General features: G+C 50.7%; 3 protein-coding genes across 3 annotated transcripts in view; 2 read left to right on the top strand and 1 right to left on the bottom strand.

Annotated features, from left to right (window-relative positions):
- The first annotated feature begins 9,603 nt into the window (after positions 1-9,603).
- Positions 9,604-12,310, top strand: eapp (e2f-associated phosphoprotein). The gene is made up of 6 exons (XM_086128108.1): positions 9,604-9,770; positions 10,034-10,215; positions 10,533-10,634; positions 10,784-10,883; positions 10,961-11,086; positions 11,512-12,310. Exons 1-6 carry the CDS (start codon positions 9,700-9,702, stop codon positions 11,774-11,776), a joined length of 846 nt encoding a protein of 281 aa, XP_085984234.1. The 5' UTR covers positions 9,604-9,699; the 3' UTR covers positions 11,777-12,310.
- Positions 12,311-12,490: 180 nt separating this feature from the next.
- Positions 12,491-20,746, top strand: sptssa (serine palmitoyltransferase, small subunit A). Its single transcript, XM_086128109.1, has 4 exons — positions 12,491-12,678; positions 13,274-15,400; positions 16,520-18,297; positions 19,462-20,746. Exons 1-2 carry the CDS (start codon positions 12,576-12,578, stop codon positions 13,375-13,377), a joined length of 207 nt encoding a protein of 68 aa, XP_085984235.1. The 5' UTR covers positions 12,491-12,575; the 3' UTR covers positions 13,378-15,400; positions 16,520-18,297; positions 19,462-20,746.
- Positions 13,812-24,795, bottom strand: part of npas3 (neuronal PAS domain protein 3) — a 49,326-nt gene continuing 38,342 nt past the window's right edge. The window contains exons 10-12 of the mRNA XM_086128107.1: positions 20,771-20,918; positions 20,151-20,266; positions 13,812-20,045 (exon numbers count right to left, since the gene is read on the bottom strand). Of these exons, the coding sequence (XP_085984233.1) occupies positions 18,634-20,045; positions 20,151-20,266; positions 20,771-20,918 (1,676 nt within the window). The 3' untranslated portion in view covers positions 13,812-18,633. The remainder of the gene's footprint in view (positions 20,046-20,150; positions 20,267-20,770; positions 20,919-24,795) is intronic.

Genomic DNA, 24,795 nt, shown 5'->3' with positions numbered 1-24,795 from the left:
CGAGGACATGTGAATACACATTTAACAGCACTCTCCTTAGTTTGCGAGCTGCAGGCAGGCCTTCAATTTAGATTTTTAGATTTAAATGGTTGAAAAATCCCTTTCTTTCTAAATCTCGTTGAATCTGAAAACGCAGGACTACATTTTTCAAGTCAAAAATGTGTGCCTTTGTACAATCGGCGGGATCCGTCGCAATGCACAGATGTGAATGTTCCAAGCCCATCGCACGGTGAGAACATGCAAACTCCAAGCAGGAATGCCGCAGCCGGAATCGAACCCGGTACCTCTGCGCTGCGAGGTCGACGCACTAACCGGGCGACCGCCGGGCCGCCCGCAAAAACACACTCGATGGTTAGCGTCGGCTTAGCGTTGGAGTCTGACCATTTTGTGTCGCGCGATACGAGATAAGCTCCGATCAACATTGTCAAGCGGTTATGGTGTGGGCGTGGCCTACGCCGCAGATGCAGCCAAGCCCTTTGTGCGCTTTTGAAAGAAGGCCGAACAAAAGTGCAAAGTGGAAGCAAGCGGTGGCTGAATAGACGACGGTGCCGCCGCCGCCGCCGCCGCTGTGCCAGCGTTTTTCAAAAGGCGAAAAACGCGCCGTGCGCCAGTGCCGTCTTCCCCCTCGCGTTTTAATTCCCCCCAGCGCCGGTGCTTGAGGCCAAATCTAATTTGAGTGAAAAATGGCAATCCAGCTGTTCAGTTGACAGAACGCAAAGCAAAACACGCGCAGCGCAGGGCGCACACGCGCACGCACAACACGCAAAAAAAACCCCCCACACCAAACACACGCCCGCTTTCACGGCGCCATCTTCATCTGCACATCAATGGCGGCTGAGCGGAGGCCTCGTAATTACACCCTCCACGCATGTGCGCTTTTCTGCGCCCCCCCCCGCGTGCGTTTGAATGGCGGACCCAGGATGACGCCATTGATTGGTGCCATCTATTTTTTTCTTGCTCGTTTGCTGCTGTCGGGCAGGATGGGAGCAACGTGCTATTAAATAGACACGCTCACACGTGCAAACACGAAACAACGCGCACACAAGCAGGAAGGTGTACGCACATTAATTCACTTGCAAACACTCACAAAGACGCCGCGCGCTCGCAAGCACACGTGTACATGTCCAGACGCAGACGTTCCAAAATCCGCACGGATGCACACAAAGGCGCATTCTCTCACGCGTACGCGCATTTACACAAAAGGACTCACACATGCACACGCACACGCACACAAATGTAATGTACGCATCCGCATTGTCGCCGTCTCTCTCAGCACGTTGACGGTGACTATTTCCATGCAGCGGGTGAGTGACAAGAGCCCGGTCGCCAGGCAACAAGAAAGCCAATGCGAATGAGCCCGTCTGATTGGAGGAAGCCTGACGACGTCATCAAAGTGTGACTGGAGCGCAACGCCAGCATTTGTCTTTTTTTCTGGTTCGCGTTCTGTGAAAGTAGCGCGGCGCGACGTTTGGCCTGCTTTGTCTCCCTCTAGTGGCAGCGCGATGCCGAGCCGGAACGGTGCGGCTTCGGAGAGTCGAGCGGCGGCGGCGGCGGCGTGGGGGTTTTCGTCGGGCTGACACTTTGAACGTTCATCTCACCGCGGGTCTTCGTCGCTTATGAGCCTCATCATCGCTAATTTCATCGGGCTCCTCCCGCCTTAATGGGCTCAGCGGCCCAATTAGCTCTGGCTGTTAGCACCTGCAGCATACGTGCGCGCGCGCGCGCGACGCTGTCACACGCACACCTTTGAGCGGCGCAGTGGCGAGAAAGTGACTCGGAAGCGCCGCGCCGAAAAGCGGGAGGTGTAAACGTTTGTCTTTTGTCTCCGCTGAGCGGCCGCCGCTCATCGGCGGCGCGCGGGCTCGTTGCCGCAGCGACGCCGCCCGCGTCTGCGCCGTGGCCCTCGGTTCACGTGGCGTGGCGCGTTTCGGAAACTTGCCTTCGGGTGGATTTTTTTTCTTTTTCGGAGCCCGCGCTTGTACCTCAAAACGCTCGTATCTCAGGTCATCTTTGCCCTTGACATGAATGACGTTACGGGCTGCCCGAACCGTTTATGTTCAATTATAAATGAACCATTTACGTCGAATCGATGGCTCGGAGGGTTCAGCGCCGCACTGCGCCATCGCAGGCACTCATTAGCGGTTTGCGTCAAGACGGGAGGCGCCTTTCTTTAGGAAACGCACAAGGCCTCATTCTCTCTTTGCTATGGCGAATTTGACCTTTGCTTTTTCTCAAATGACTTTTCAAGAGAAGCTCGTAATGACAAAACATTACCGGTTTCAAACACGGATCCCAGTGGGACGCCAAGGCTGATCGCCAAACACTGACCGTTAGACGCGAGCCGACAAACAGGATTTGACGTGGGATGAAGGCAGTTCCTTTAATCCCAAAGACATTCTAATCTCCCTATTAGGGCGTCGCGGTCAACGGGGTCAAAGCCGCACTCGGATCGCTGCAGGTCGGGAAATAGGAAGCCTGGCTGTGGTCGTTGAATACGTTTACTTGTGGCGTTCCCGTGCTGCCATATGTTCGAGAGTCGCGCCTCCGAAGGAAGGGAAGGCGCACTCGCCCGTGAGCGCCATCGTGCGTGGGGCGTGTTAAGGAAAGACATTCGACAGCCAACTTTGGCGTATTAACCTTCTTGTGCGGCATGTTAAGGACATTTGTGTGGCACGTGAGGGCACGCTCTCTCTCACGCGTACTCTCGCACGTTCGGGTAGGAGTGACCTCGCGTGGCATATTCAGGAAACACACGTTCACGTCACGTGCGGCACCTGAAAGCGCACGTTCAAATCGGGCCTAGCGTGGCGCGGTCAGGAAAATTCGGGCGGCGTGTTAGGACGGGCACCGACCAACAATCTGGAGGAAACGTGTCGGCGGCTAAAACCTTGCGCGCTCGGCTCTTCACCGCGCGAGCGCGTGTGGCACTTTGTAGCCACGGACGCTCGCGCAGTTTACAGACCGCATGAAAGCCTGAGGGATTGTTTGTTTGTTCGTTTGTTTGACAACACGCGCACACACACGCACACACACACACGCACGCACACGCACGCACACACACACACACTTTAAACTCCTCCCCCGTTTTGCTTTCGTCCAATAGCAGGGTTCTCTCTCTCTCTCTCTCTCTCTCTCTCTGGCCCTCTCGCCCCGCCCCCTCCCTCCCACGGTGCTTGCGTGCTAGCGGCGGTGCCGTGCGTGCGGCTGAGTGCGTTGACGTTAACACACTGTGACATGTTACACTCAAACTACTTTAACGATCAATATTCAGTTCACAGCCCAAACACACGCGCGCGCGCACACACACACACACACGGGGCGCATTTGCGTGAGTGACGTGCGTCTACGCGGGAGAGATGAAACGTCCGTCTGAGTGCATCGAGAGAAAACCGATGCGGGGTTCGCCGCGCGCGTGCGCGCGTGCGATGAAATGTGCATTTTGCGTCAAGCTCGCGCAAGTTTGCGCGTCTGTCTTGGTGCTGAACAACAATTCAAGTTCCAATGCGTGCGAGCGTGTGAGATAGATGAAATCTACGCCTCCCTCTCTCTGTCAGTGTGTTTGTGTGTATTTGAGCGCGCGCGCGTGTGAATTGGAGCGGAGGCAGTGTTGTTTGCTAGCAAGGTCTCGACAGCGATGAAAACACAACGAAAAAGTCACGCAAACTACCAGAGGGGGAGGCGGGGGTGGCTTCGGGGAGGAAGAGGCGAAAGGAAGGGAAGGAGGAGAAGAAGGACGAAGGCGAGCGGCGGGAAGAAGAAGACCGGAAGGCAAAGGGCAGCCGAACAAGGAGCGTCCTCGATCGAGGAGGAAAAGAAGCTCTAGAAATGGAGACGAAGACGAGCAAGGGGGCCGGGGGGGGGGGGGGGGGGGCTGGGGGGCTGAAAAGGACGAACAAGCAAGACGAGGAAGCGGAGGAGGAGCGGGAGAAAGGAATGTCTCCGTTTTTTTATTGTGAAATCGTCAACTTCCTGTTTGCTCTTTGCTTTTATTTCCGCCTCACTCCTGGCGGGGTTTTTTTCTGACCGCGCTAACATGCTAACACGCAAAAGGCGCTCGGTACTGTCTGGGGGACTTGCGCTCGTCTTGTTTTGAGGACACAAGATGCGTATTTTCGTTCGACTGAAACGCTACGTCGACTCTGTCGCGTGGAGCCGCATCCGGCTTGACGTCATTTCGCCCTTGTCCTCCTCGACCTGTTGGACCCAAACGACGTCAGGCCGACGCGAAAGATCACGTCATGTTTGCAATTCCCACTTCACGTGACCTGGTGGCATCACACCTGTCTCTTCTTTTTTTTTTTTTTTTGCATGTTTGCGTCATGACGTGACGCGACGCCGTGATGACGCCGCTGGACGGCGGCGGCGCTTTTGCGTTTCGGCGTCCTCGCCGTTGCTGCGTGCGGACGTTGTGAAACGCGTCACTTGACGTCGATGTGGCTCGAGCTGCGCCATATTTGACGTCGCTTTATTGCACGATGACAACGTTTTAAGCAATTGCTCCGGCCCCCCCCCCCCCCCCATGGCATCATTTCTTTCTTCCACCCCTTGACGCAGCATTGTCAAATTAGGAGAGGAATGCGTTGTGACTTGATTCCATTGTTGCGTGAGTTGACATTTTGGAAACACACTGGCGTGAATACTCCCGACGTGAACAAGAATCATTGTGCTTTTTGTGCTTTTTTACATTTCCTGAACTGACGTGACGCTGGCGTGATTTTACATTTGGACGTGATTTCACCTGCATACATTTTACAGGCTAGGATTTTAGCTCTCTCTCCCTCATACATACATACATACATATCTATCTGTCTAGATATCCTTTATTTGTCCCACACTGAGGAAATTTACAAGTTACAAATTTATTATATATATATATATATATATATATATGCAGTATATAATAGATATAGATAGCCAGATAGATCTGCTTTTTTTTTTTCCATGACGTGGCACGCACGCACGCCCGCACGCCCGCACGCACATGCACACTTCAGATTTGGAGACAGCCACCATTGAAATCTTGACATTGTGGCGCCAAAAGAGACTCAATGTTTTTTCTGGCCTGCTGAGAGATTATTACATTTATACCCGTGTCACGCGCGCGCGCACACGCACAGGCCGCGTAGTTAATGACACAGAGGTCTGCCTTGAGAGCAGCAGAGTGACAGGCCGCTCGTTAACGTGCTCGTATTGGACACACGCGCGCGCGCACACTGTCACCCGCTGGCAGCAGCAACGGCTTTGTTGAGTCGCCCCGACACGGGGAAAATAATAAAATACTCTTCAAATATGAATAATAATAATAAAAGAACCGTTTGACTTTTTTTTTTTCACATTTCCCTTAATGAATGTATTTTGGCCCGTGCCGACGAATGCTTGCAGATAAATTTGAACAGATCATTCTTATATGCAGGTAATGTTATGATCTACGTTTGCTTTATTTGACACATCAACAAAAATAGGTATAATTTCTGCAGGCTCATTTTTTTTTTCGGTTTTGCAAAAAGACAAGAATTGTAAAGATGCCCCATACAAAAACAGACTCGGCATGACCGAATGTGACGCGCTTAAAATATCAATTGGTATTTTTTTTTAAACTCTGGAGAACACATTTGTATTTGTGACGCTTCGTGATTTCGATCGTTTTTTTTTAAACTTATTCCTACATATACTAACGCAGATTTAGATTTACATTTATAGGATGATACTACTATTTGGAGATAAAAATCAACATTTGTAAATTGTGCTATTGAATAAAGCACAATTTCCCCCAATGTGATTGGATTATATATATATATATATATATATATATATTTTTTTTTAATATATATATATATATATATTTTTTAAATAGATACACACACACACGTCATTTTTTTTCAAATGTGTATTGTCATAATTAATTTGCGCTCTTGGGTGTTGATGGTAAAGTATTTGTTGTGAAAGACCAATTTGAAAATGATAAATAACAAGCTAAGAATTCGAAATATAAAAAAAAACAGTTTGGTGGATTTTCGGAATGCTCATCCTTAAAAGCATTTCATGAAGCGTTCGAGCGTCTCTCCGTTGTTGTATTGCGACTTGACTCTTACGATTTATTTCCCCCCCCCCCCCGATGTCACAATTGACGACAACCTGTAAAATTCTGCAATTCTGCGACAGAATCCACGTTTGTTTTGTTTGCGGGATGTTTAAATCAAGCTGTGAGGTGTCGCAACACAAAAACGTCCCGACACCGAAACTGTAAACACGGTAAACCGCCTTCGTCCCTTTATCATCGTCGTCGTCGTTGTCGCCATCTTTTCTTTTTTTTTTTTGCATTGACAAGCAGAAGCAATTTAATCAGCTAATTAATCGACCATTTTAAGTGCCCGAGTGTGTGAGCAAGACACACAATTGGCATATTATAATTATTCATTCATTCCTGCAGCTCACTGCGACACACACACACACACACACACCTGCGCGCGCACACGCACACTCGGCGACTGGTGTACACTAACAAAGGAGCTCTCTAATTGGACCGAGACATCAGGAGGTGTCAATCAAATGTCTTTACAAAGCGACAGTCTCTTCCAAAAGCCATTATACACCAGCACACACTGGGGAGCTGTTCGCACCGCGCGCGCGCGCATACACACGCGCACGCACACACACACATACACTCCCCGTGCAGTGGGAAGGGTCGTAATGAGATGTCGGTGGTTTGATCGCACACCTTGAGGCCAAAAGAAAATGTTCTCACAGCTTTCAACCTGCGCGCGTGTGTGCGCGCGTGTTGAGGAGAAACAACACGCACGCGTGTACACACACACACGCGCGCGCGCGGGCACACACACGACAAAAGAGACGGAGTTGTCCTTAGGAAGAGGAAGAAGAAGACGGGGCGAGGACATCGACACGATGTTGTGTTGGGGGACACGTTTCCCGCCGAGGACATGAAAATGGTCCTGTTGGAGCTTGTTGGCGAGCGCAAAAGACCACCGAAAAATGCCACGCGTACGTTCACAAATGAGCCGCGGAGTTGGAGGGCGACCAGTCCCCGCTTCCTTCCAACATTCTTGCGACCGGGGCCGTTTTATGGCGCGTACGTGCACTGGCGCTGACCAGCGTCCAATCCGTTGGTTGAAATTCCCTCCCTCCTAAACAGACAACAGACAAGAAGAGGAGCCGCTGCGGGTGCCCGCGCCGCCATCAAAAGAGCACTTAACATAAAATGACAAAATAATACAATGTCTGAGACCAATCTTTTTTTTTTTTTTGTCCATATATGTAAGTGTGCTGACATTGACGAGCGACCGGTCCGTTGTCAGTCCATACATACACTGACGTTGTCTTGTGACCGGTCTGTGTTTTGCCCCGACCTCAACTGGTGACCAGTCCATTGTTTGACTATGCATATGTGCCTTTACATTTACTGGTGACCAATGCGTTGCTTTTCTCCACATGCGCTGCCACTGTCTGGTGACCTTTCAGATGCTCGCCTATATAAAGGCAACCCCCCCCCCCACACACTCCCAACCCCATCCCCCCCAAAATCACCAGGAGCCACAAAAGCCTTTTGATATCCATAATGACGACAAAGGCCACAAGGGTTAAATTAAGCTAACGGCTTGCCATATTCTTCAATTGGGTATGAGTTTAGTGCCGTGTTAAAAAAAGAAAACAACATATCTTGAAAAAGGTGAGTTACTGTCTTGGCATGATTAATATGGCCTGTGACCATGGTGAACACGTTTGAATGAAGAACACGCGCACGCGCGCACACACACACACACACGCACACGCACACGTGTGTGATCGAGCGCAGTCCGCTGCCGACCGATCCGATAATAAAGGAGGAGATGGCGCCCATGCATGCGTGTTTGTGTGCTGACATGTGACGTGTGAGGTGGCAGAAGATAATGAAAGTGCACGTCTCTCAGCCGGCCAACAGGTGGAGGGGGGGGGGGGGGGGCGTGGGGGGTGCCGTCCTCCTACTCCCTCACCTAGCTGAGAACATGTTACATGTCACACATGTTCTCCGACACGCACGTCTTCACGGAACAAGCCGACTGCCATACTTGCGCAGATGAAAAAAAAAGCATGCAAACGTTGTGGAAGGACAGAACTTATTCCGCCGCACTTTGTGGGACATGTTAGGGGATTTCTCCCCAAAATATTTTTCGTCCACTAGCTTAATGCTAACATATAATGCAAAGCGACATACGCGAGCGAGCAAAATTAGCATTGATCTTCGGGTAATTCTAAACACTGAAACAATTTCTTGTTCATCCACGAGCATCATGCCAACACAGCAGCGCCAGAGAGACCAACATACGGTCGAAACTAGGATTGCGTTGATGAATGTATGTTCCCATCCATGATCTGAAGCGCTTCTCCTTCTGAGCGTTGCATGCTGCGGCCAAGCGCAGCCTCAACTGGTTGCCAGCCAATCGCGGTCTATGTTTACAGTCACGTGATGTTCAAGTATTGAAACAAGTCTCACTGCGACTTCCTCAAATAGGCCTACTCTGTGGCCAAAACGTTACTGCTTTACAGTCCTCGACTGTGGCATAGAGGAAGTGTGTGTGCGTGCGTGCGTGTGTATGCTCATGTGTGCGAGTGTCAACAAACAAATGAGGGAATTAGGACTCACGCTGAATGTGTTTTTCTTCCAGATTTAAACAAGTCAGAGGAAGGAGAGCACGGTGTCTCTCTCTCTCTCAGTGCGTCGGTGTGTCGGTGTGTCACCCGGTGTGAGAGACAGGCAGGCCGGCTGCGCCTGTCCAGATGTGCGGGATTCTGATGTTTTTCCCTCCTCCGCACACCGCCTGGCTAATTAACATCACACCTGCGCCTAATTGGCTGAATGAGTTTGTCGCAACGCCGCAGAGGTGGACGTGGACGTGGAGGCTGCGATGGACGTGGGCGGTCTGCACCGCTTGTACGGCGACGAGAGCCAATCCGCACCTGCCGAGACGTGTTCGAGGACACAAAGAAGACGTGCAAACAAAACACACATCAAGACCAAACACCCCCCCCCCCCCCCCACAAACACAGCTATTTTGACTGTAATGATGGCATTTTAATTCTTATGAAATATTGTAACTTATACATCCTTATTATGATCAAAATGACTAAAACAATTTTACATCATTATAATTATTAAAATGTAAGGTGAACACGACAAACGGTCTTCGCGTAGTAATGACCTCTGCTTGACCCCTGCAGCAAGACTTAAGTTCAAATCTTGTATTTTAGCGCTATCTAGTGGCCATCTGCAAGAACTGCAGGAAAGTCATTATTCATTCATCTACTGTTTTTTTGTATGTTTTGTTCATGACTTCTGCTTTTCATTTTTCAATAATGGTTTTTGCATCCATGAATTACATGATGTAATGATCTGGTAAAAAGTGTGTGCTGTATTACACGCCTAAATTGAAACTGTCATTTGAATTCATGCCAATTTCATGCAAATGAAATTTCGATCACTTTTTAAACTATAAATTGTTTTATAAAGAAGGAGGAGAAGAAGAAGTCGTAGTAGTAGTAGTCGTCGTCGTAGTAGGTAGTACTGTAGTGGGAGTAGTACCGTAGTTGGGGTCGCCGCGGCCGCCGCATTTCGTAGTAGAAGAAGAAAAAAGCGGAAGTGGTCGTCGTTCGTTTGCGGCTTAACGCGAATGCGTCTCTCGACATCTCGTTGTAACGAGTAGCAACATGAACAACTGCAGCGATGTCGACTCGTATGAAATCGAGGAGCCGAGCGACGAGGAGAGAGCGGCAAGCAGGTTATTCGCCAACGCGTCTCGCCTTTTTGTTAGTTGTCGCTTAGCCGAGCGCTAAACTAGCCGCCGGCTAACATGTAAACAAGCAACACGCTTTCGGGATTTCGACTTTGTGCCGCCGTTGGCTCCAAGTTGTCGAAATCCGGTGCGTACGCGTGCGAATGTCACCTCGCCTTTTCAAGCAGCGAAACGTCTGGCGGTTTCGTGGATCTCTTTCGATGAAGAACGAGGTTGCACCGATGAAGCACTTGTGTTTGTTGCGGTAGTTCGGAGGACGAGCTGGACGTGCTGCTGAACGGCACCCCGGAGCAGAAGAAGAAGCTGATCCGAGAGTACCTGACGGGCGAGAGCGAGTCGTCCAGCGACGATGACTTTGAGAAGGAGATGGAGGCCGAGCTCAGCTCCACCCTCAGGACCATGGAGAACACCTGGGCGCCCGCTCGCACAGGTCCGCGTCGTAATATCGACTCTTGAAGGCGCATGCCAACGTTTGGCCATAAGAACAAAACAAAACCGAACCCTCAGTGACATGGAATGAATGAAAGAACGCCCCTTTTTGCTCCCGTAATGCGAGCCAACCGTAACGTACGTTTTGAAACTCGAGACGCTTATTTGATTGAATGCAGCAAACGAGGGGTGCCTTGAGGCCACTGCGTCATTGTGTCGGGCTACCCAACGTTCACTGATGCCAGGACAGAATTTGAATCCATGAATGTTCTCTCGTTTGCTTCTATTTCTTACACCACCGATCTACGTTAAATCCAGCGGAAGGTTCCGGAAGCGCGGTTGACGGCTCAACGCGTGCCGAGCCTCAGACGTACGACGAGATCTACTTTGACTCCGACGAAGACGACGACGACAAGCCCGGTGAGCGCAGCGAGCCATAAATATCAGCCTTGTTTTGGCCACTTTCTCCAACAAATCTAGATACTCTGCGTATATTTTTAAAAATACTTTGGGAGCATCATTTTGCCCGGCAGCCAAAATGGGCCTTTAAAACACAGGATTGTGCGCAGGCGGTTCCGCCGGGCGGCGCATGCTGACCAACGACGAGCTGCTGTACGACCCCGACGCCGACGAGCGGGATCAGGCCTGGGTCGACGCCAGGCGGCGCGGGTAAGAGCGTCTGGCCCCCCGTCGCCTTGGCTTTGAACACGTTTGTGGTCACGCCGGCTGTCCCCGCCCACCCGCAGGTACCGCAGGAAGCGCCCGACGACGCTCGCTCACTCGCGGAACTCGCAACCCAAGAGTCTTCCCACCAGCGACGCTGTCCTCAACTGTCCCGCGTGCATGACCACGCTTTGTCTTGACTGTCAGCGGTGAGAGCGCACGCACACATGTATGTACGGTACATCGTACGCAGACACGCGGGTATCTGTACTCATTTAAAGAAACCCACGTAGATATATCCACCCAGGCACAAACTTGTGTGTACACGCACAGACGTACAGATTCACACGCAAACAGACACGCGGCCTTGTACTGTACACGCACACGCACAGATGTGCAAACGTACCCGCCTCCGTGGATGCGCACGTGCTCAAGAGACGCGCATAGACAAAGGCTAACACACTTTGTGCAGTCGCACAGCCATGTATACATGCGAGCGGAACACGCGGTCACACGGGCGCATGTGCAGACACACGCCAGTGTATGTCTACCAACGCACTCGCACACGCGTACATTTAGCACACCCGTATGAACGTGCACACGGGCGGATTTTGATGCACGGGTCTCCACGCAGACACGAGAAGTACCGCACGCAGTACCGCGCAATGTTCGTCATGAACTGCAGCGTGAACAAGGAGCAAGTTCTGCGCTACAAGAAGCGAGCGGACAGGACGTCGCGCAACAGGAAACGCGGGAAAGATGAGGCGGCGGCGCCCGTCGGGATGGATGCGGACGAGGTTTACTATCCGGTGCGGTGCTCCGAGTGCTCCACAGAGGTGGCCGTGCTGGACAAGGACGACGTCTACCACTTCTTCAACATTCTGTCCAGCCACTGTTGAGTTGGAGAGCATCTCGGGAGGACTGTTGCTTTCGGACTGTTCCGCAGCAGCTTGAAAGCTTCTGCTATCCACACCACCCCCACATCTTTGTGCGCATGGTTTCTTCAGAATCCGTCATCATTGTGTGCATCAAAACTTGTGGGGTGAGGTGACACTTTTCCTTGTTGTTGGGGTTTTTTTTTTTTTTGTACTTAAAAGAAACGGCGCACTTTCTGCTCACGTGATTTTAGTCAAGAATTTGTATCTTCTTTTTACTTTCTACATATTTAATGGAAAGGTTTGAAGTCCATTGAGTCACAGATCAGTGCAACATTCTCACAATATGAAAAGTCCAAACGTATTTGCTGCTTACTGCTAATACAAAAAACAAAACAAAAACTGTCGCCCAGATATCATATAAAATTGTTGGGGTCATTTATTAGTCGCCAACAAAAACATGTACTTTTCTCATGTTTTGCAGCCGAGTATGCATAGGAATCACTGACGCCGTTAATGTTGAAATATATCTTTTGTCGCTCTTTCTAACAAGAAAAAGTGTTTGCGTCCTTTTACTTCCGTTTGTCAGCCGGTAAGATCCGCCACATCCAAAATGGCGGGGCAGGCTTACGTATCGCCGCATCGGGCAAGCCTGTTCATGAAGGTAGATCACGGCAGCGTCAAGGACTGCGTGTTTTGATTGGTTGACGCGCGAAAGCGTGTTGACGTCACCCAGCAATCCGGAACAACACACAGCCGCCCGGAGCGAGGAAGGGAAGCTAGCAAGCGCCAGCTCGGCTCGCCACTCGCACAAGTTCGTAACATGGCTCTCGGCGACTGCTGGAAGAACCTGTCGTGGTTCTACCGCCAGTACCTTCTGGTGACGGCTCTCTACATGCTGGAGCCGTGGGAGAGGACCGTCTTCAGTATCCTTTTCGGGGTCCCGGCCGGGCCCCGCGCGAGCTCTTCCGCGTTGCCCCGGAAAGGCTGCGTTTCCGGAACAACGTGTGCGACGAATTCGACCTCGGGTCGGCGTTAAGTCCGCGCGTCCGCCGAGTGTTCGGAACTGGACGCGTCGCGTCGTTGGCGAGTTGACACACGAGGCGTCGCCCTCCCGATTTGGAGCCGAGTTTCAGGTGAGGCGCAATGTGACGTTTGAAGTCGGGAGTCGCCAACTTTTTGGAAAGTGACGGCTCCTTCTTGGCTACCGAGTCATGCGATTGGACACGCGATTCCGAAACAACGACGTTGCTCAGATCAGCTCGAGGGGTTGTTGTTATTCATAACAAACGGTCTTTACGGATATGAAGACGCGGATCATCTTCACGAGTTCTCGATACCGTAGAAAACGGATAGATACCGTCATGCAGCCCAATATTATTTTCAAGAATCGAAATTCCGGGTAAATCATCTCCCGTCTCTGGTGAGCTCATTTTGGACCCGGTCCGTCGGCTTTTTGAAATGTGCCGTTGTCCTTGCCGACTTGCTGTGCGTTGTTGTCGTTAACCGCGGGCGCGTCAGACTCGCTGCTGGTCAGCGTGGCGGGCATGGCGGTGTACACGGGCTACGTCTTCATGCCGCAGCACATCATGGCCATCCTACGCTACTTCCAGATGGTCCAGTGACGGCGAGGACGATGCGGTTCCGCGCGTGGACCGCCTCTGCCCGGCGAGATTTCGGCTGCCATTCTGCGCGTGTTCCCGCACGCTTGCCGCCTTCTTAAAATGGACCAGATCGATCGATCATTCCTTTCAAAGAATGTACTTTACATTTGTCTGGGGGGTTTTTCTCCGTCTGAAGTCAACACTGTTTGCGGCTGTCATGTGACATCCACCTTTTTTTTGGGGGGGGGGGGGTTGTATCACAAATAAGTGTCACGTCATCTCCTTTTGGGAGGGACGATATTAATTAAAAATGTCAAGTGTTTTATCAAAGTAGCGGGGGCCAAGCTCCTTTGTCTCCCTCCGGTGGTAATTGGCAAGATGACATTTTCATTTTTGACAGTCGCTCGTTTCATTTGTGTTGGGGTTGCTTTCAGTCCTTCCGCAGGTGGCACAAGCACTCAAGTGCACAGACTCGAGTAAAAAAAACAAAAAACGTCCTGATTGGTTGATTTACTTGAGGAATAAAAGTACTCGCTCTGTGTAGCGACAAGATAAATGGGACAATTGGAGAAGTTCTGCTTTTGATCGGAAAGAAAATGATGTCTGTCCCCAAAATGACATCGCGCGTCCGCGGGGAAACCGCGCCTCCTCGTTGTCGTTTGGCCCCGGGAGCACGCGAGCGCAAAATTTGCGGAGTCCGCCAACATCTCGACTCGTTCCGGCGCACGCGGCGGCGGCTGCGGCGCCCGGAGGACGAGGCCGGACGGAGGTCGAGGTTGGCTCCCATCTATCATTCATGACGGCTCATTTTGCAGGCGTTGAAATATTTAAAGTGCTCGCAGACGCCCGCCGACCTCGGCGCCTTATTATTATTATGATGAATATTATTTCATGGCCGCGAGACGGGGAACGAACCCCCCCCCCCCCCCCAAAAAAGATGAGCGAGATGATAAAAAGAGAGAGAGAGGCTGCTCGGAGGGCGTAAAGATGAGAAATGCGGTGCGCTCGGCGGCGGGCGAGTTGAAGACAAAAGGTTTTTTATTGTGAAAATGTCTCCTTGCCAGATGTCGTCGTGACGCCAACTTAGTAAACGTAGAAAAGAAGAACCGTTATAAAAATGAGGTTTGCACACGCTCGGTTTGCAGCATTTTCCATGGTCAAACGACGACAACAACAACAAAAAAAGAAAAGAAAAGAAAAGCACGACACCGAGAAGCCACAGAAAAAAGGAAAACAAAGGCAGGCACTCAAAGTTAGCATCCGTTAGCATCGCGTTCATGTTTCTCCTCTTCTGCGAGGCAAAAAAATAGAAATGTACCGGAGCTGATTTCCTTTTTTTTTTTTTTTTTTTTTTACTCTTCATCATCATTTTTTTTTAAACTCTTGAAGAACACCGTTAACATTGATAGTAAGAGAAGAGCCCGTCGTCGTCTTCTCGTGGTCTAGAAAAAAAGAATTTGCAGAAGAAGAAGAAGAAGAATTTCCAAAACACAGACAACAGTTTTTGTTCACATTGAAATGATGGGGACAGCAGCCGCCGTTTTCAAGTCTCCACACACAAACACGGAACCGAGAAGAAGAAAGAGCGGCGACAAAGGAGACGCTTTGCTGTTTTCTGGCCACGAGTGCGCGCGTGCGTTGCGCGCATTGCTCGGCTGCCCACAAACAAAGGCGGCGAGAGTGAAGAGCGAGCGTGCGACCATTCGCCAAAGCGCGAGGCGCTTTCCGCCCATAGTTGGCCGAGTCGGATGGGCTAGCGCTGGCGGGACTCGTCCAAAAGTGCTAGAAAAATAGATTGGAAAGGAACCGCCAAAACGTACAATTTTGCAATTTCAAAAAGCAAAAAAGCAAACCAAAGAATTCAAATGTCTCTTTTTTTGTTTGTTTTTCTTCCCAACCAAGGAAATGCACGCAACGCACGCGGCGAGCCGCCGAGCATTCTGGGAAAGGAGACCCACGGACAGGTCGCACGTGATGTCGGGGCAACTTTGATGGCGAACCTCAACTCGTCATCAGAAGAAAGCAGCCGGCGTTCCCGAGCACGGCAAGTTTTGTCGGCTTTTCCCGAAGGTCGAGCATTTCCCCCCGGCCGTCGTCGTGGAGATTGAGCGGGGCTCACGTCCGCTCTTCACGCGTCGGCCTCTTTCGACTTTCTCAAACGCGCTTCGACTTCCCCTTGCGGTTCGGACGTCCGAGGGACTCGCGAGTCTCGACGTTCTCGAGACGCGCGAGGACGCCCCGAACCCCCCCAACCGCGCCTGTTTTGCCACGCCTCCCGGCGGAAGCGTTGGAACTTCCTGTCGGTATCCCAGACCGAACGCTTTGATTTAGTTTTTGCTCACGTTGTCCTCGATCGGACCCAAAAGTGTCGGCCCGGTTCCGCGCGTCGCCCTTTTTGGATCTTTAACGGCGAACGGTGGAAACGGGCTCATGAGAAGCCACCGCAGCGAGAACTTGAACGAGCAAGAGCCGCCGGCCACGCCCCTTTGTGTCAAAAGCAAAGCGAAGGCGCGTGTGAAAGGCACAGGCCGATGAATGCCGGTTGAGGCGTCGACCCGTCGTCCGCCTCGCCGATTAAGACCGGCGGGCGGCGTGAAAGGGGCTCGCGGCTCATTTGGCGCGTCTGTTCCAAAACGCCGCTTTTCAGCCCCTTTCACGCCGCCCGGCACGGACACAGAACGCGGGCGTCGCGAGTCCACCCGTGAGATTCGGGGCTCCGGAGGTAGTACGAGAGGGGTGCCCCGGGGAAAAGCCTTTGTGGCCAAAGCCGTTGTCGCCGCCGTCACCCGTTTTCCCAACACCGGCTCGACGTTGGCGTCTGACGTTCATTTTCCAGGAGGCCGATTTGACTCTTCAAAACGTTCCGCACCGGCGGTCGAACGCAGCCCTCTGCCAAGATGACGACCGACATTCATCTCCAGTCGACGTCGCGGTCGGCGCCCTTTATTTATTTCTTTCTTTTTCATGAGTTAGCATCCGCGGATTTGAATATTTGGGGATTTTTTTTTCTTCTGGCAGCAAAGGACCCCGTTATTGACCCCCCTGCCTCCCCTACGGGCTTTTGGAAAGAACGGGAAAAGCTCGAAACAGACCTATGATTGTTTTTTTGTTTTTTTTTCCCCCTTCCCGGTGAAATAAGAGAGTCTACTTGTTCTTTGGGCAGGTTCGGCGCTCAAAGCGGATTTGAAAACGGCCGGCTGTCATCTGAATATCCGAATGCGAGAAGCCGCAAAGGCTCCGTCAAAACGACGGGATGAAAGGAGCTGCGGAGTCCCAGAATGCTGTGCGTCGCTCACACCAAGCGTCCGGGCGGTTTTATCAACAAGACGACGGCACAAAAAGCAAAGCGGAGAAGAAGAAAGGATGACAAAAAATGAAGAAGAAGAAGAAGAAGAAAGTACAAATATTTTCTCTTTTTTTTTGTCATTTCCTGCAGCACAGCAACCTCCAAAACCTCCCTGGGTTGTTTTGGGGCTCACACGAGAGCACAGAGAAGACACGACAACGACGACGACGACGACAGCGGCGGCGGCCACAGCGCACACACGGCACAGAGCAACACGCACAGCAACAGGAAGTGGCCGTGAGCCACACCAAAAAACACGGTGGGGAAGGGCACAATAAAACACCACTTTTACGCGCCGGGAACACTTTTGCGGGATCATTTTTTTTCCTTCTTCTTAGCAAAAAATACAAATGAGGTCGATTCACAGTGCACACCTTTGTTTGTTTTTTTTTTTTGTTTGAGTTTGTCCCCCCCCCGCCCGCCTCAAATTTGGGGGACAACGAGGCGTCCGGCGTATGTGCGGTCGGTTTTCCAGAGTCCTGCGATGCGACGGAAGTCGGCGGATTGTCTCCCCCGCAGTTGGCGGAGGGGATTCCGGAAGAAGAAGAACTGCGGAAAACAAACGCGTCAAATCATACAGCAACCGGTCAGGGTCCAAGACATTCATTTTTCATGTTGGCCATAAATGCAAGCTGATTAGTTTTCATTGCTGACCAACTACCACCAATGCTACCTGATTAAAATCTAGACTCGCTGCCTAGCATCCGTTTCGGACGCTGATTCGCTTCAATGCTAGCCAGTTGGCGTTGACGTGACCCAATGACAGAAGCATTGCTAGCTTAGTTGCATCAACTCTAACCGATTAACATCGAGGCCACCTGATGAGCAGCAATTGTAGCAGCGGTGCTAAACAAGGAGCATATATGCTAACTGGTTAACATCAAGGTCCACTGATAAGCATCAAAGCTAGTCAGTAAGCCTCAATGTAGCTAATTAACCTCAGCGCTAATCACTTAAGAAAAGTTAACCGATGATAGCGGGGATGCTAAATGACAAGCGGCTTCGCTAACCAATTCATACCAATGCTGGCTGATTGGCATTAAGTGATGAACATGAAGGTGCACTGACGCGCATCGAGTTTGTTCCAAGATGAGCATCAAAACCTGTCAATTGGCCTCAATGCTCTTCGATTAGCAAACGTTAGCTCTTGGGAGCACCGGTGCTAACCTATTAGCCTCAATGTTAACCTGTAAACAACAATGCTAGCTGATAACCTTCGTGCTAGGTCATCAGAAGGAATGCCATCTGATTAGCATCAAGTTTCAATTCAATGCTAGCTGCTTAGCCTCAGTACGACCGAGATGATGGCGGCCATCTCGTCATAGCACCACGGGTGTGTCGTCCTCGAAACTCCCAAGATGGACGCAACAGGAAGTAGTTCCACATTCTCAAGTCGCTTTTGTGTGTGTGTGTGTGAGTTTTGAGTTGTTTTGATCCTCGCCAGCGACAACAGGAAGCGATGACAAACGAGAAGCGGTGATGTCAACATTCTTCGGATCGATTGGCGGCGGAGCAAAATGGCAGCAAGAAGGCGTGAGGAGTGAAAAAAAAAAAGTGCTCCGCAGGGCGTGGCGCTCCCGCCTTAATTCCTTCAGGTCATCCTTCAATCTTGACTTCCCTCCATCCTTTGTTGAAGCCTTCCTCCTTCATTCCTTCCTCCTTCCCTTCCGATCCACCCGTTCTCTTGTTCCTTGCCACCCTTCTGTGTGTCTTTCCTTCCTTCTCTCCTTCCCTTGCATCTTGCCCTCCTCCCTTCCTTCCTTCCATCCTGCATGCTTCCTTTTTTCCCTCCCTCGCCCTTCTTTTCATGCTTCCTTCGGTCCCTCCCTCCTTCCTTCCCCAATCCCTCGCTCGTCACCCCTGGCGACACAGTAGAGTCGGAAAGCACAGTAAGCCGGTCTGCGGTCGGGGCCGGTCCGGGCCGGCCCCCGCTACTCGTCCTTCTTCTCGGCCTGGATGCCGTTTGTGTAGACGGGAAACGGCAGCGCGGAGAAGATCCCGTCGGCCGTCGTAAACACGTTGCCGCCGGCGGCGGCGGCGGGCATCTGCGCCGCCAGGGCGCCCGTCCCCGCGGCGGCCCCCGGAGAGCCCGCGAAGGGCCCCGTGGCGGCGGCGGCCGACATGTTGAGGCGATGCACGTGGTGGTACAGCATCTCCATGGGGGTCTTGGGGTCCAGAGCGAAACCCGGGGCGTTGGGCAGCAGGCCCCCCGGGGCCACGGCCAGCGTGAGGTCGGCCGGCGCGTAGCGGATGGTCCCGGTGGTGTACACGCGGGGCGGCGTGCTCCCGCCCGGCGCCGGGGTGCTCGCGACGCGGCGGACCAGCGGCAGCGCCGCGTTGCCCGACTGCGAGCGCCTCAGCGCCTCCAGGTCGCCCGAGCACAGCAGCGAAGACGACGAGGACGAGGCGGCGGTGGGCGTGCCCTGCCGCCCGTCGCGCGGTGACGCCGAAAGGGGCGGCGACAGGGGGTCCGCCGAGGAGCCGCCGGAGGGCGGCGCCGAAGCGGACGGGGCGGAGCTTCCGTTGTAAGGGGGCTTCCTGGCCGCGGCCCCGCCCTCGGTGGCGGGCGGCGTGAGGACGGCGTCGGGGATGGAGACGTGGAGGCAGCCGCCCCGCTTGAGGGGCCCCGGGGGGGCCGGCTTGGCCGTCATGCTGTACGGCGACTCGTTGCGGGAAATCTCCCGGTTGGGCGGAAAGTTCCAGATGCTGCTGTCGTTGTCAAAGTTGACGGGCTCCGACATTTCTGTCTTGATCTTCAGGACCGCCGCCAGCGAGCCCTCACCCGGCGGGCCGGCGGCGAGAAGGTGCGAGGCGTCGGGGGCCGCGTCCAGCAGCGGGACCGGACTGGTCGCCGTCGAGGACGGACGCAACTTCCTGCTCCGCGTCCGGTCCCACTTCTGCACTTTCCGCCTCTTGCGGCGCAGGAGCTCCTCCGCGCCTCCGCTCGCCGCGCCGGCGTGCACCGCGGCGCCGTCTTCTTCTTCCTCCTCCTCCTCCTCGTCGTCTTCCCCCTCGTCCTCCTCCGACGAGGACGACCGCGAGGGCCGCAGACGCTCGTCCGCCTCGCCGTAATGCTCCACTTTGATCCGAAGGCCGCCCGGGACGCCGTCCATCCCGGCCGCCGCCCCGCCGTCATCAAGCTCGCCGTCAGATGCGTCCGGGCTGTCGACGCCGTCCGGACTGTCGGCGTTGCCGGACGTTTCGGGCTCCTCTCGCCGCTTCGCTTCTCGCTCGGACGAGCGCTGCGAACGGCCGCAGCGGAGCTGCGGCAGCCGCCGGGACTCCGCCTCCGCGTCCTCGCCGCGTTCCAATCGGCCGGGCTTTCGCGCCGCCTTCTCGTTTTCTGGTGAGGCAAACGAAAACATTTGAAATGGAATGCCGCTGGTGACGGCACCCCCCGCCGTTTCCTCCAAATGTGCACTTGCCATTTGGGATGAGTCCAACTTACCGGAGTTTTCTTTGGACTCGCAGTCCGAGTCAGACGATTCGGAGGAATCGGAATTCTTTTGCGGAAGGCTCGGCATCTGGCCAAAGTCGATGGGCGTGTCCTTGTATTCGTGATTACTGCGGACGCACGCGTGCAAAGGTGATGCCGAGAAACAGAAAAGACACCTTGTGAGAAACGCAACCGATGCTCAAAGTAGGAAAAGAAGCGTCCGGACCGTTCTGCACGCAAACTTCAGAAGCCGGCACCTGAGACGGCACGGGGCTGCCGCCGCTGTCAAACTACCGCGATATGGCGCCACCTACTGCCGAGGAGGACTCACTCCTTTTTTTTTCCGTCATTGGTAGACGATACAGTATTGAATCATACTGATCCCTGGGATCGGTACTGGCCCAGAATTCTGTCCTCCATATATCTCACGCATGATTTCGAGAATGAATCTTTCAAGGTAGCATGGCGGTCGACCGGTTAGCACGACCCTTGCGAGGAGAAGGCGGCTCGGATAATGGATGGATGGATGCACGCTTGTGTTATTTCAAATACGAAGACACATCAAATATGAATGAAACACAAACACCGAATAAAAATGGGAAAAAGTTGCTCATATTGTGATGAGATCAAACCTGAGCACGTAGTTGATCCAGATGATGTTCTTGTCGCTGGCGTTCTTGGCGTTGACGGCGATGGTGGCGCTGGACTGGATCCAGATGTAGCCGGCACTCCTCTGGATCCAGCGGTAGTACTTGGTCACGCACTGGCCTTTGTTCATCACTGCGCTCGCATGCACACACACACACAAACACACGCACACCCCAGTCAGCAAAGGCATCTGGCCCGGATTCGGCATGAAGCTGGCACAGCTGGCCTTGAGTCGGCACTGGCATAATGCATGTGGGCCGGACACGGCCCAGGAGTGGCAAAGGAGGCACTGGCAAACCAGATGAGGGCCAGTTGTGGAGTGAAGTATTTGGGCCAGAAATCAATTTACAACTCCGGCCCGTATATGGCAGTTTCAGATTTATTTTTTCAACACACAGCCTTGTTTTACAATTGCACACCGATGCGGGATTCCATTCATTACACACACACACACACACGCGCGCGCGCGCGAGGTTCAGTCAGGCCCGCAGGATAATTTAAAAATGCATAAAAGACAGAGAATTAATATTCTTAATAAGGTGCAATTCATTGAGTATCCGCTAGGGGACACTGTTTTGACCAGAGAAGAAGACAACAGCAGCCTCAGTCCGTCACTGAGACAGACCCATGACAGCAGACGCTATCAATAGCACTCTCACATTTACACATTTAACAGCACTCTCCTTAGTTTGTAAGGTGTAGGCAGGGATTACATTTAGATTTTATATGCACGTGTAAATGGTTTAAAACTTCCTTTCTTTATAAATCTTGTTTAATCACAAAGTGCATTACGATATTTTTCAATACCAATTACTTGTTAAAGTTTGTACAATCAATGGGATCAGTTGCAATGCATAGATGTGAATGATAAAAGTAAATGGCACATTTGTTGAAGGAAATGTAAGGTGCTTCATGAAATATTTTGTAAAAGATACGTTAATTAAATTTCAACATTTTCCAAATGTTCTTGTGCTTCTTTATACCAAAATGAAGGAAAGACATATTGTTTTGGTTGTTTATAGCAAAGTATGGAATCATTTTAATGGTCCGGCCCACTTGACATCTACCGAGGCCGTATGTGGCCCACCATGTGAAATGAGTTTGACACCAGTGATGTATAGTAAGGCGTTTTTAGCCGAAAAAAACCAACCATGTAGTAAGGCGTTTTCAGCCGAACCCCCCCCCCCCCCCCCCAACTTGGTATAGTAAGGCGTTTTTAGCCCAAAAAAACAACCATGTATAGTAAGGCGTTTTGAGACGAAAAAAACGACATAGTATAGTAAGGCGTTTTTGGAACGAAAAAACGACAGTATAGTAAGGCGTTTTTGGGCCGAAAAAAACGACATAGTATATATAGTAAGGCGTTTTTAGCCGAAAAGAAAACGACCATGTCAGTCATTCGCCGAAAGAAACGACCATGATTAATAAAAAAACACAACTCCACTGCTCTATGTGGTCCTTTGGCTCAGTGGTAGAGTGATGGAGTGCCACACCAGAGGTTGAGTGTCCGATCCCTGGTTGTTGCACCAATGTCTACTCTTTAACCGCCAAATACAACTTATTTGAGGAAAACCCCAAAACAACTCAAAGGTTTATTGCGGTGGGATAGCTCAGTGGTAGAAAGCTGAAGTCCCAAATCCAGTGGTTGGGTGTTCGATTCCCAGTGTTTGCAACAAGGTCACATTTTTCTTTAACCACTATTTGTAGCTTTATTGAAGACAACACAAAACAAACAAGAAGTTATGTGGTGGTGTGGCTCAGGGGTAGAGAAACCATGTCCCAAACTGGCGGTTCGGTGTTCAATCCCCAGAGGTAGCAACCATATCCCTTCTTTCTTTGACCAACATGATATGTAAGGCTTATTGAAGTCGTTTTTTGTATAGTACGGCGTTTTTGGCCCGAAAAAACGACATAGTATAGTAAGGCGTTTTTGGCCCAAAAAAAACGACATAGTATAGTAAGGCGTTTTTGGCCCGAAAAAAAACGACATAGTATAGTAAGGCGTTTTTGAGCCGAAAAAAACGACATAGTATAGTAAGGCGTTTTTGGCCCGAAAAAAACGACATAGTATAGTAAGGCGTTTTTGGCCCGAAAAAAACGACATAGTATAGTAAGGCGTTTTTGGCCCGAAAAAAACGACATAGTATAGTAAGGCGTTTTTGGCCCGAAAAAAACGACATAGTATAGTAAGGCATTTTTGGGCCGAAAAAAACGACATAGTATAGTAAGGCGTTTTTGGCCCGAAAAAAACGACATAGTATAGTAAGGCGTTTTTGGCCCGAAAAAAACGACATAGTATAGTAAGGCATTTTTGGGCCGAAAAAAAAGGCATAGTATAGTAAAGCGTTTTTGAGCCGAAAAAAACGACAGTATATATATAGTAAGGCGTTTTTGAGCCGAAAAAAACGACAGTATATATAGTAAGGCGTTTTTGGCCCGAAAAAAACGACATAGTATAGTAAGGCGTTTTTGAGCCGAAAAAAACGACATAGTATAGTTAGGCGTTTTTGGCCCGAAAAAAAACGACATAGTAGTAAGGCGTTTTTGGGCCGAAAAAAAAGGCATAGTATAGTAAAGCGTTTTTGAGCCGAAAAAAACGACATAGTATAGTAAGGTGTTTTTGAGCCGAAAAAAACGACAGTATAGTAAGGCGTTTTTGGCCCGAAAAAAACGACATAGTATAGTAAGGCGTTTTTGGCCCGAAAAAAACGACATAGTATAGTAAGGCGTTTTTGGCCCGAAAAAACGACATAGTATAGTAAGGCGTTTTTGAGCCGAAAAAAACGACATAGTATAGTAAGGCGTTTTTAGGCCGAAAAAACGACATAGTATAGTAAGGCGTTTTTGAGCCGAAAAAAACGACATAGAATAGTAAGGCGTTTTTGGCCCGAAAAAACGACATTGTAGTAATGCGTTTTTGGCCCGAAAAAAACGACATAGTATAGTAAGGCGTTTTTGGCCCGAAAAAAACGACATAGTATAGTAAGGCGTTTTTGGCCCGAAAAAAACGACATAGTATAGTAAGGCGTTTTTGAGCCGAAAAAAACGACATAGTATAAAAGGCGTTTTTGGCCCGAAAAAAACGACATAGTATAGTAAGGCGTTTTTGGCCCGAAAAAAACGACATAGTATAGTAAGGTGTTTTTGGCCCGAAAAAAACCACATAGTATATATAGTAAGGCATTTTTGGCCCGAAAAAACGACATAGTAGTAAGGCGTTTTTGGCCCGAAAAAAACGACATAGTATATATAGTAAGGCGTTTTTGGCCCGAAAAAAACGACATAGTATAGTAAGGCGTTTTTGACCCGAAAAAACGACATAGTATAGTAAGGCGTTTTTGAGCCGAAAAAAACGACATAGAATAGTAAGGCGTTTTTGGCCCGAAAAAACGACATAGGAGTAAGGCGTTTTTGGCCCGAAAAAAACGACATAGTATAGTAAGGCGTTTTTGAGCCGAAAAAAACGACATAGTATAAAAGGCGTTTTTGGCCCGAAAAAAACGACGTAGTATAGTAAGGCGTTTTTGGCCCGAAAAAAACGACATTGTATAGTAAGGCGTTTTTGGCCCGAAAAAACGACAGTATAGTAAGGCGTTTTGAGCCGAAAAAAAACGACATAGTATAAAAGGCGTTTTTGGCCCGAAAAAAACGACATAGTATAGTAAGGTGTTTTTGGCCCGAAAAAAAAACACATAGTATATATAGTAAGGCATTTTTGGCCCGAAAAAACGACATAGTAGTAAGGCGTTTTTGGCCCGAAAAAAAAGACATAGTATATATAGTAAGGCGTTTTTGGCCCGAAAAAAACGACATAGTATAGTAAGGCATTTTTTGACCCGAAAAAACGACAGTATAGTAAGGCGTTTTTGAGCCGAAAAAAACGACACATTATAGTAAGGCGTTTTTGGCCCGAAAAAAAAGACATAGTATAGTAAGGCGTTTTTGGCCCGAAAAAAACGACATAGTATATATAGTAAGGCGTTTTTGAGCCGAAAAAAACGACATAGTA

The sequence above is a fragment of the Hippocampus guttulatus genome, chromosome 13 (genome assembly GCF_054856545.1).
Source record: "Hippocampus guttulatus isolate MCC_2025c chromosome 13, RoL_Hgut_1.0, whole genome shotgun sequence".
Taxonomy (NCBI): domain Eukaryota; kingdom Metazoa; phylum Chordata; class Actinopteri; order Syngnathiformes; family Syngnathidae; genus Hippocampus; species Hippocampus guttulatus.
This window is presented reverse-complemented; position numbering and strand designations above follow the sequence as displayed.

Bases quoted from the DNA above. Each gene is read 5' to 3' on its own strand.
- sptssa (XM_086128109.1), top strand. From the start codon at position 12,576: ATGGCTCTCGGCGACTGCTGGAAGAACCTGTCGTGGTTCTACCGCCAG. The intron at 12,679-13,273 runs GTATCCTTTTCG...CGGGCGCGTCAG, and splicing joins GTGGGAGAGGACCGTCTTCA to ACTCGCTGCTGGTCAGCGTG.
- eapp (XM_086128108.1), top strand. From the start codon at position 9,700: ATGAACAACTGCAGCGATGTCGACTCGTATGAAATCGAGGAGCCGAGC. The intron at 9,771-10,033 runs GTTATTCGCCAA...TTGTTGCGGTAG, and splicing joins GAGGAGAGAGCGGCAAGCAG to TTCGGAGGACGAGCTGGACG. The intron at 11,087-11,511 runs GTGAGAGCGCAC...GTCTCCACGCAG, and splicing joins CTTTGTCTTGACTGTCAGCG to ACACGAGAAGTACCGCACGC.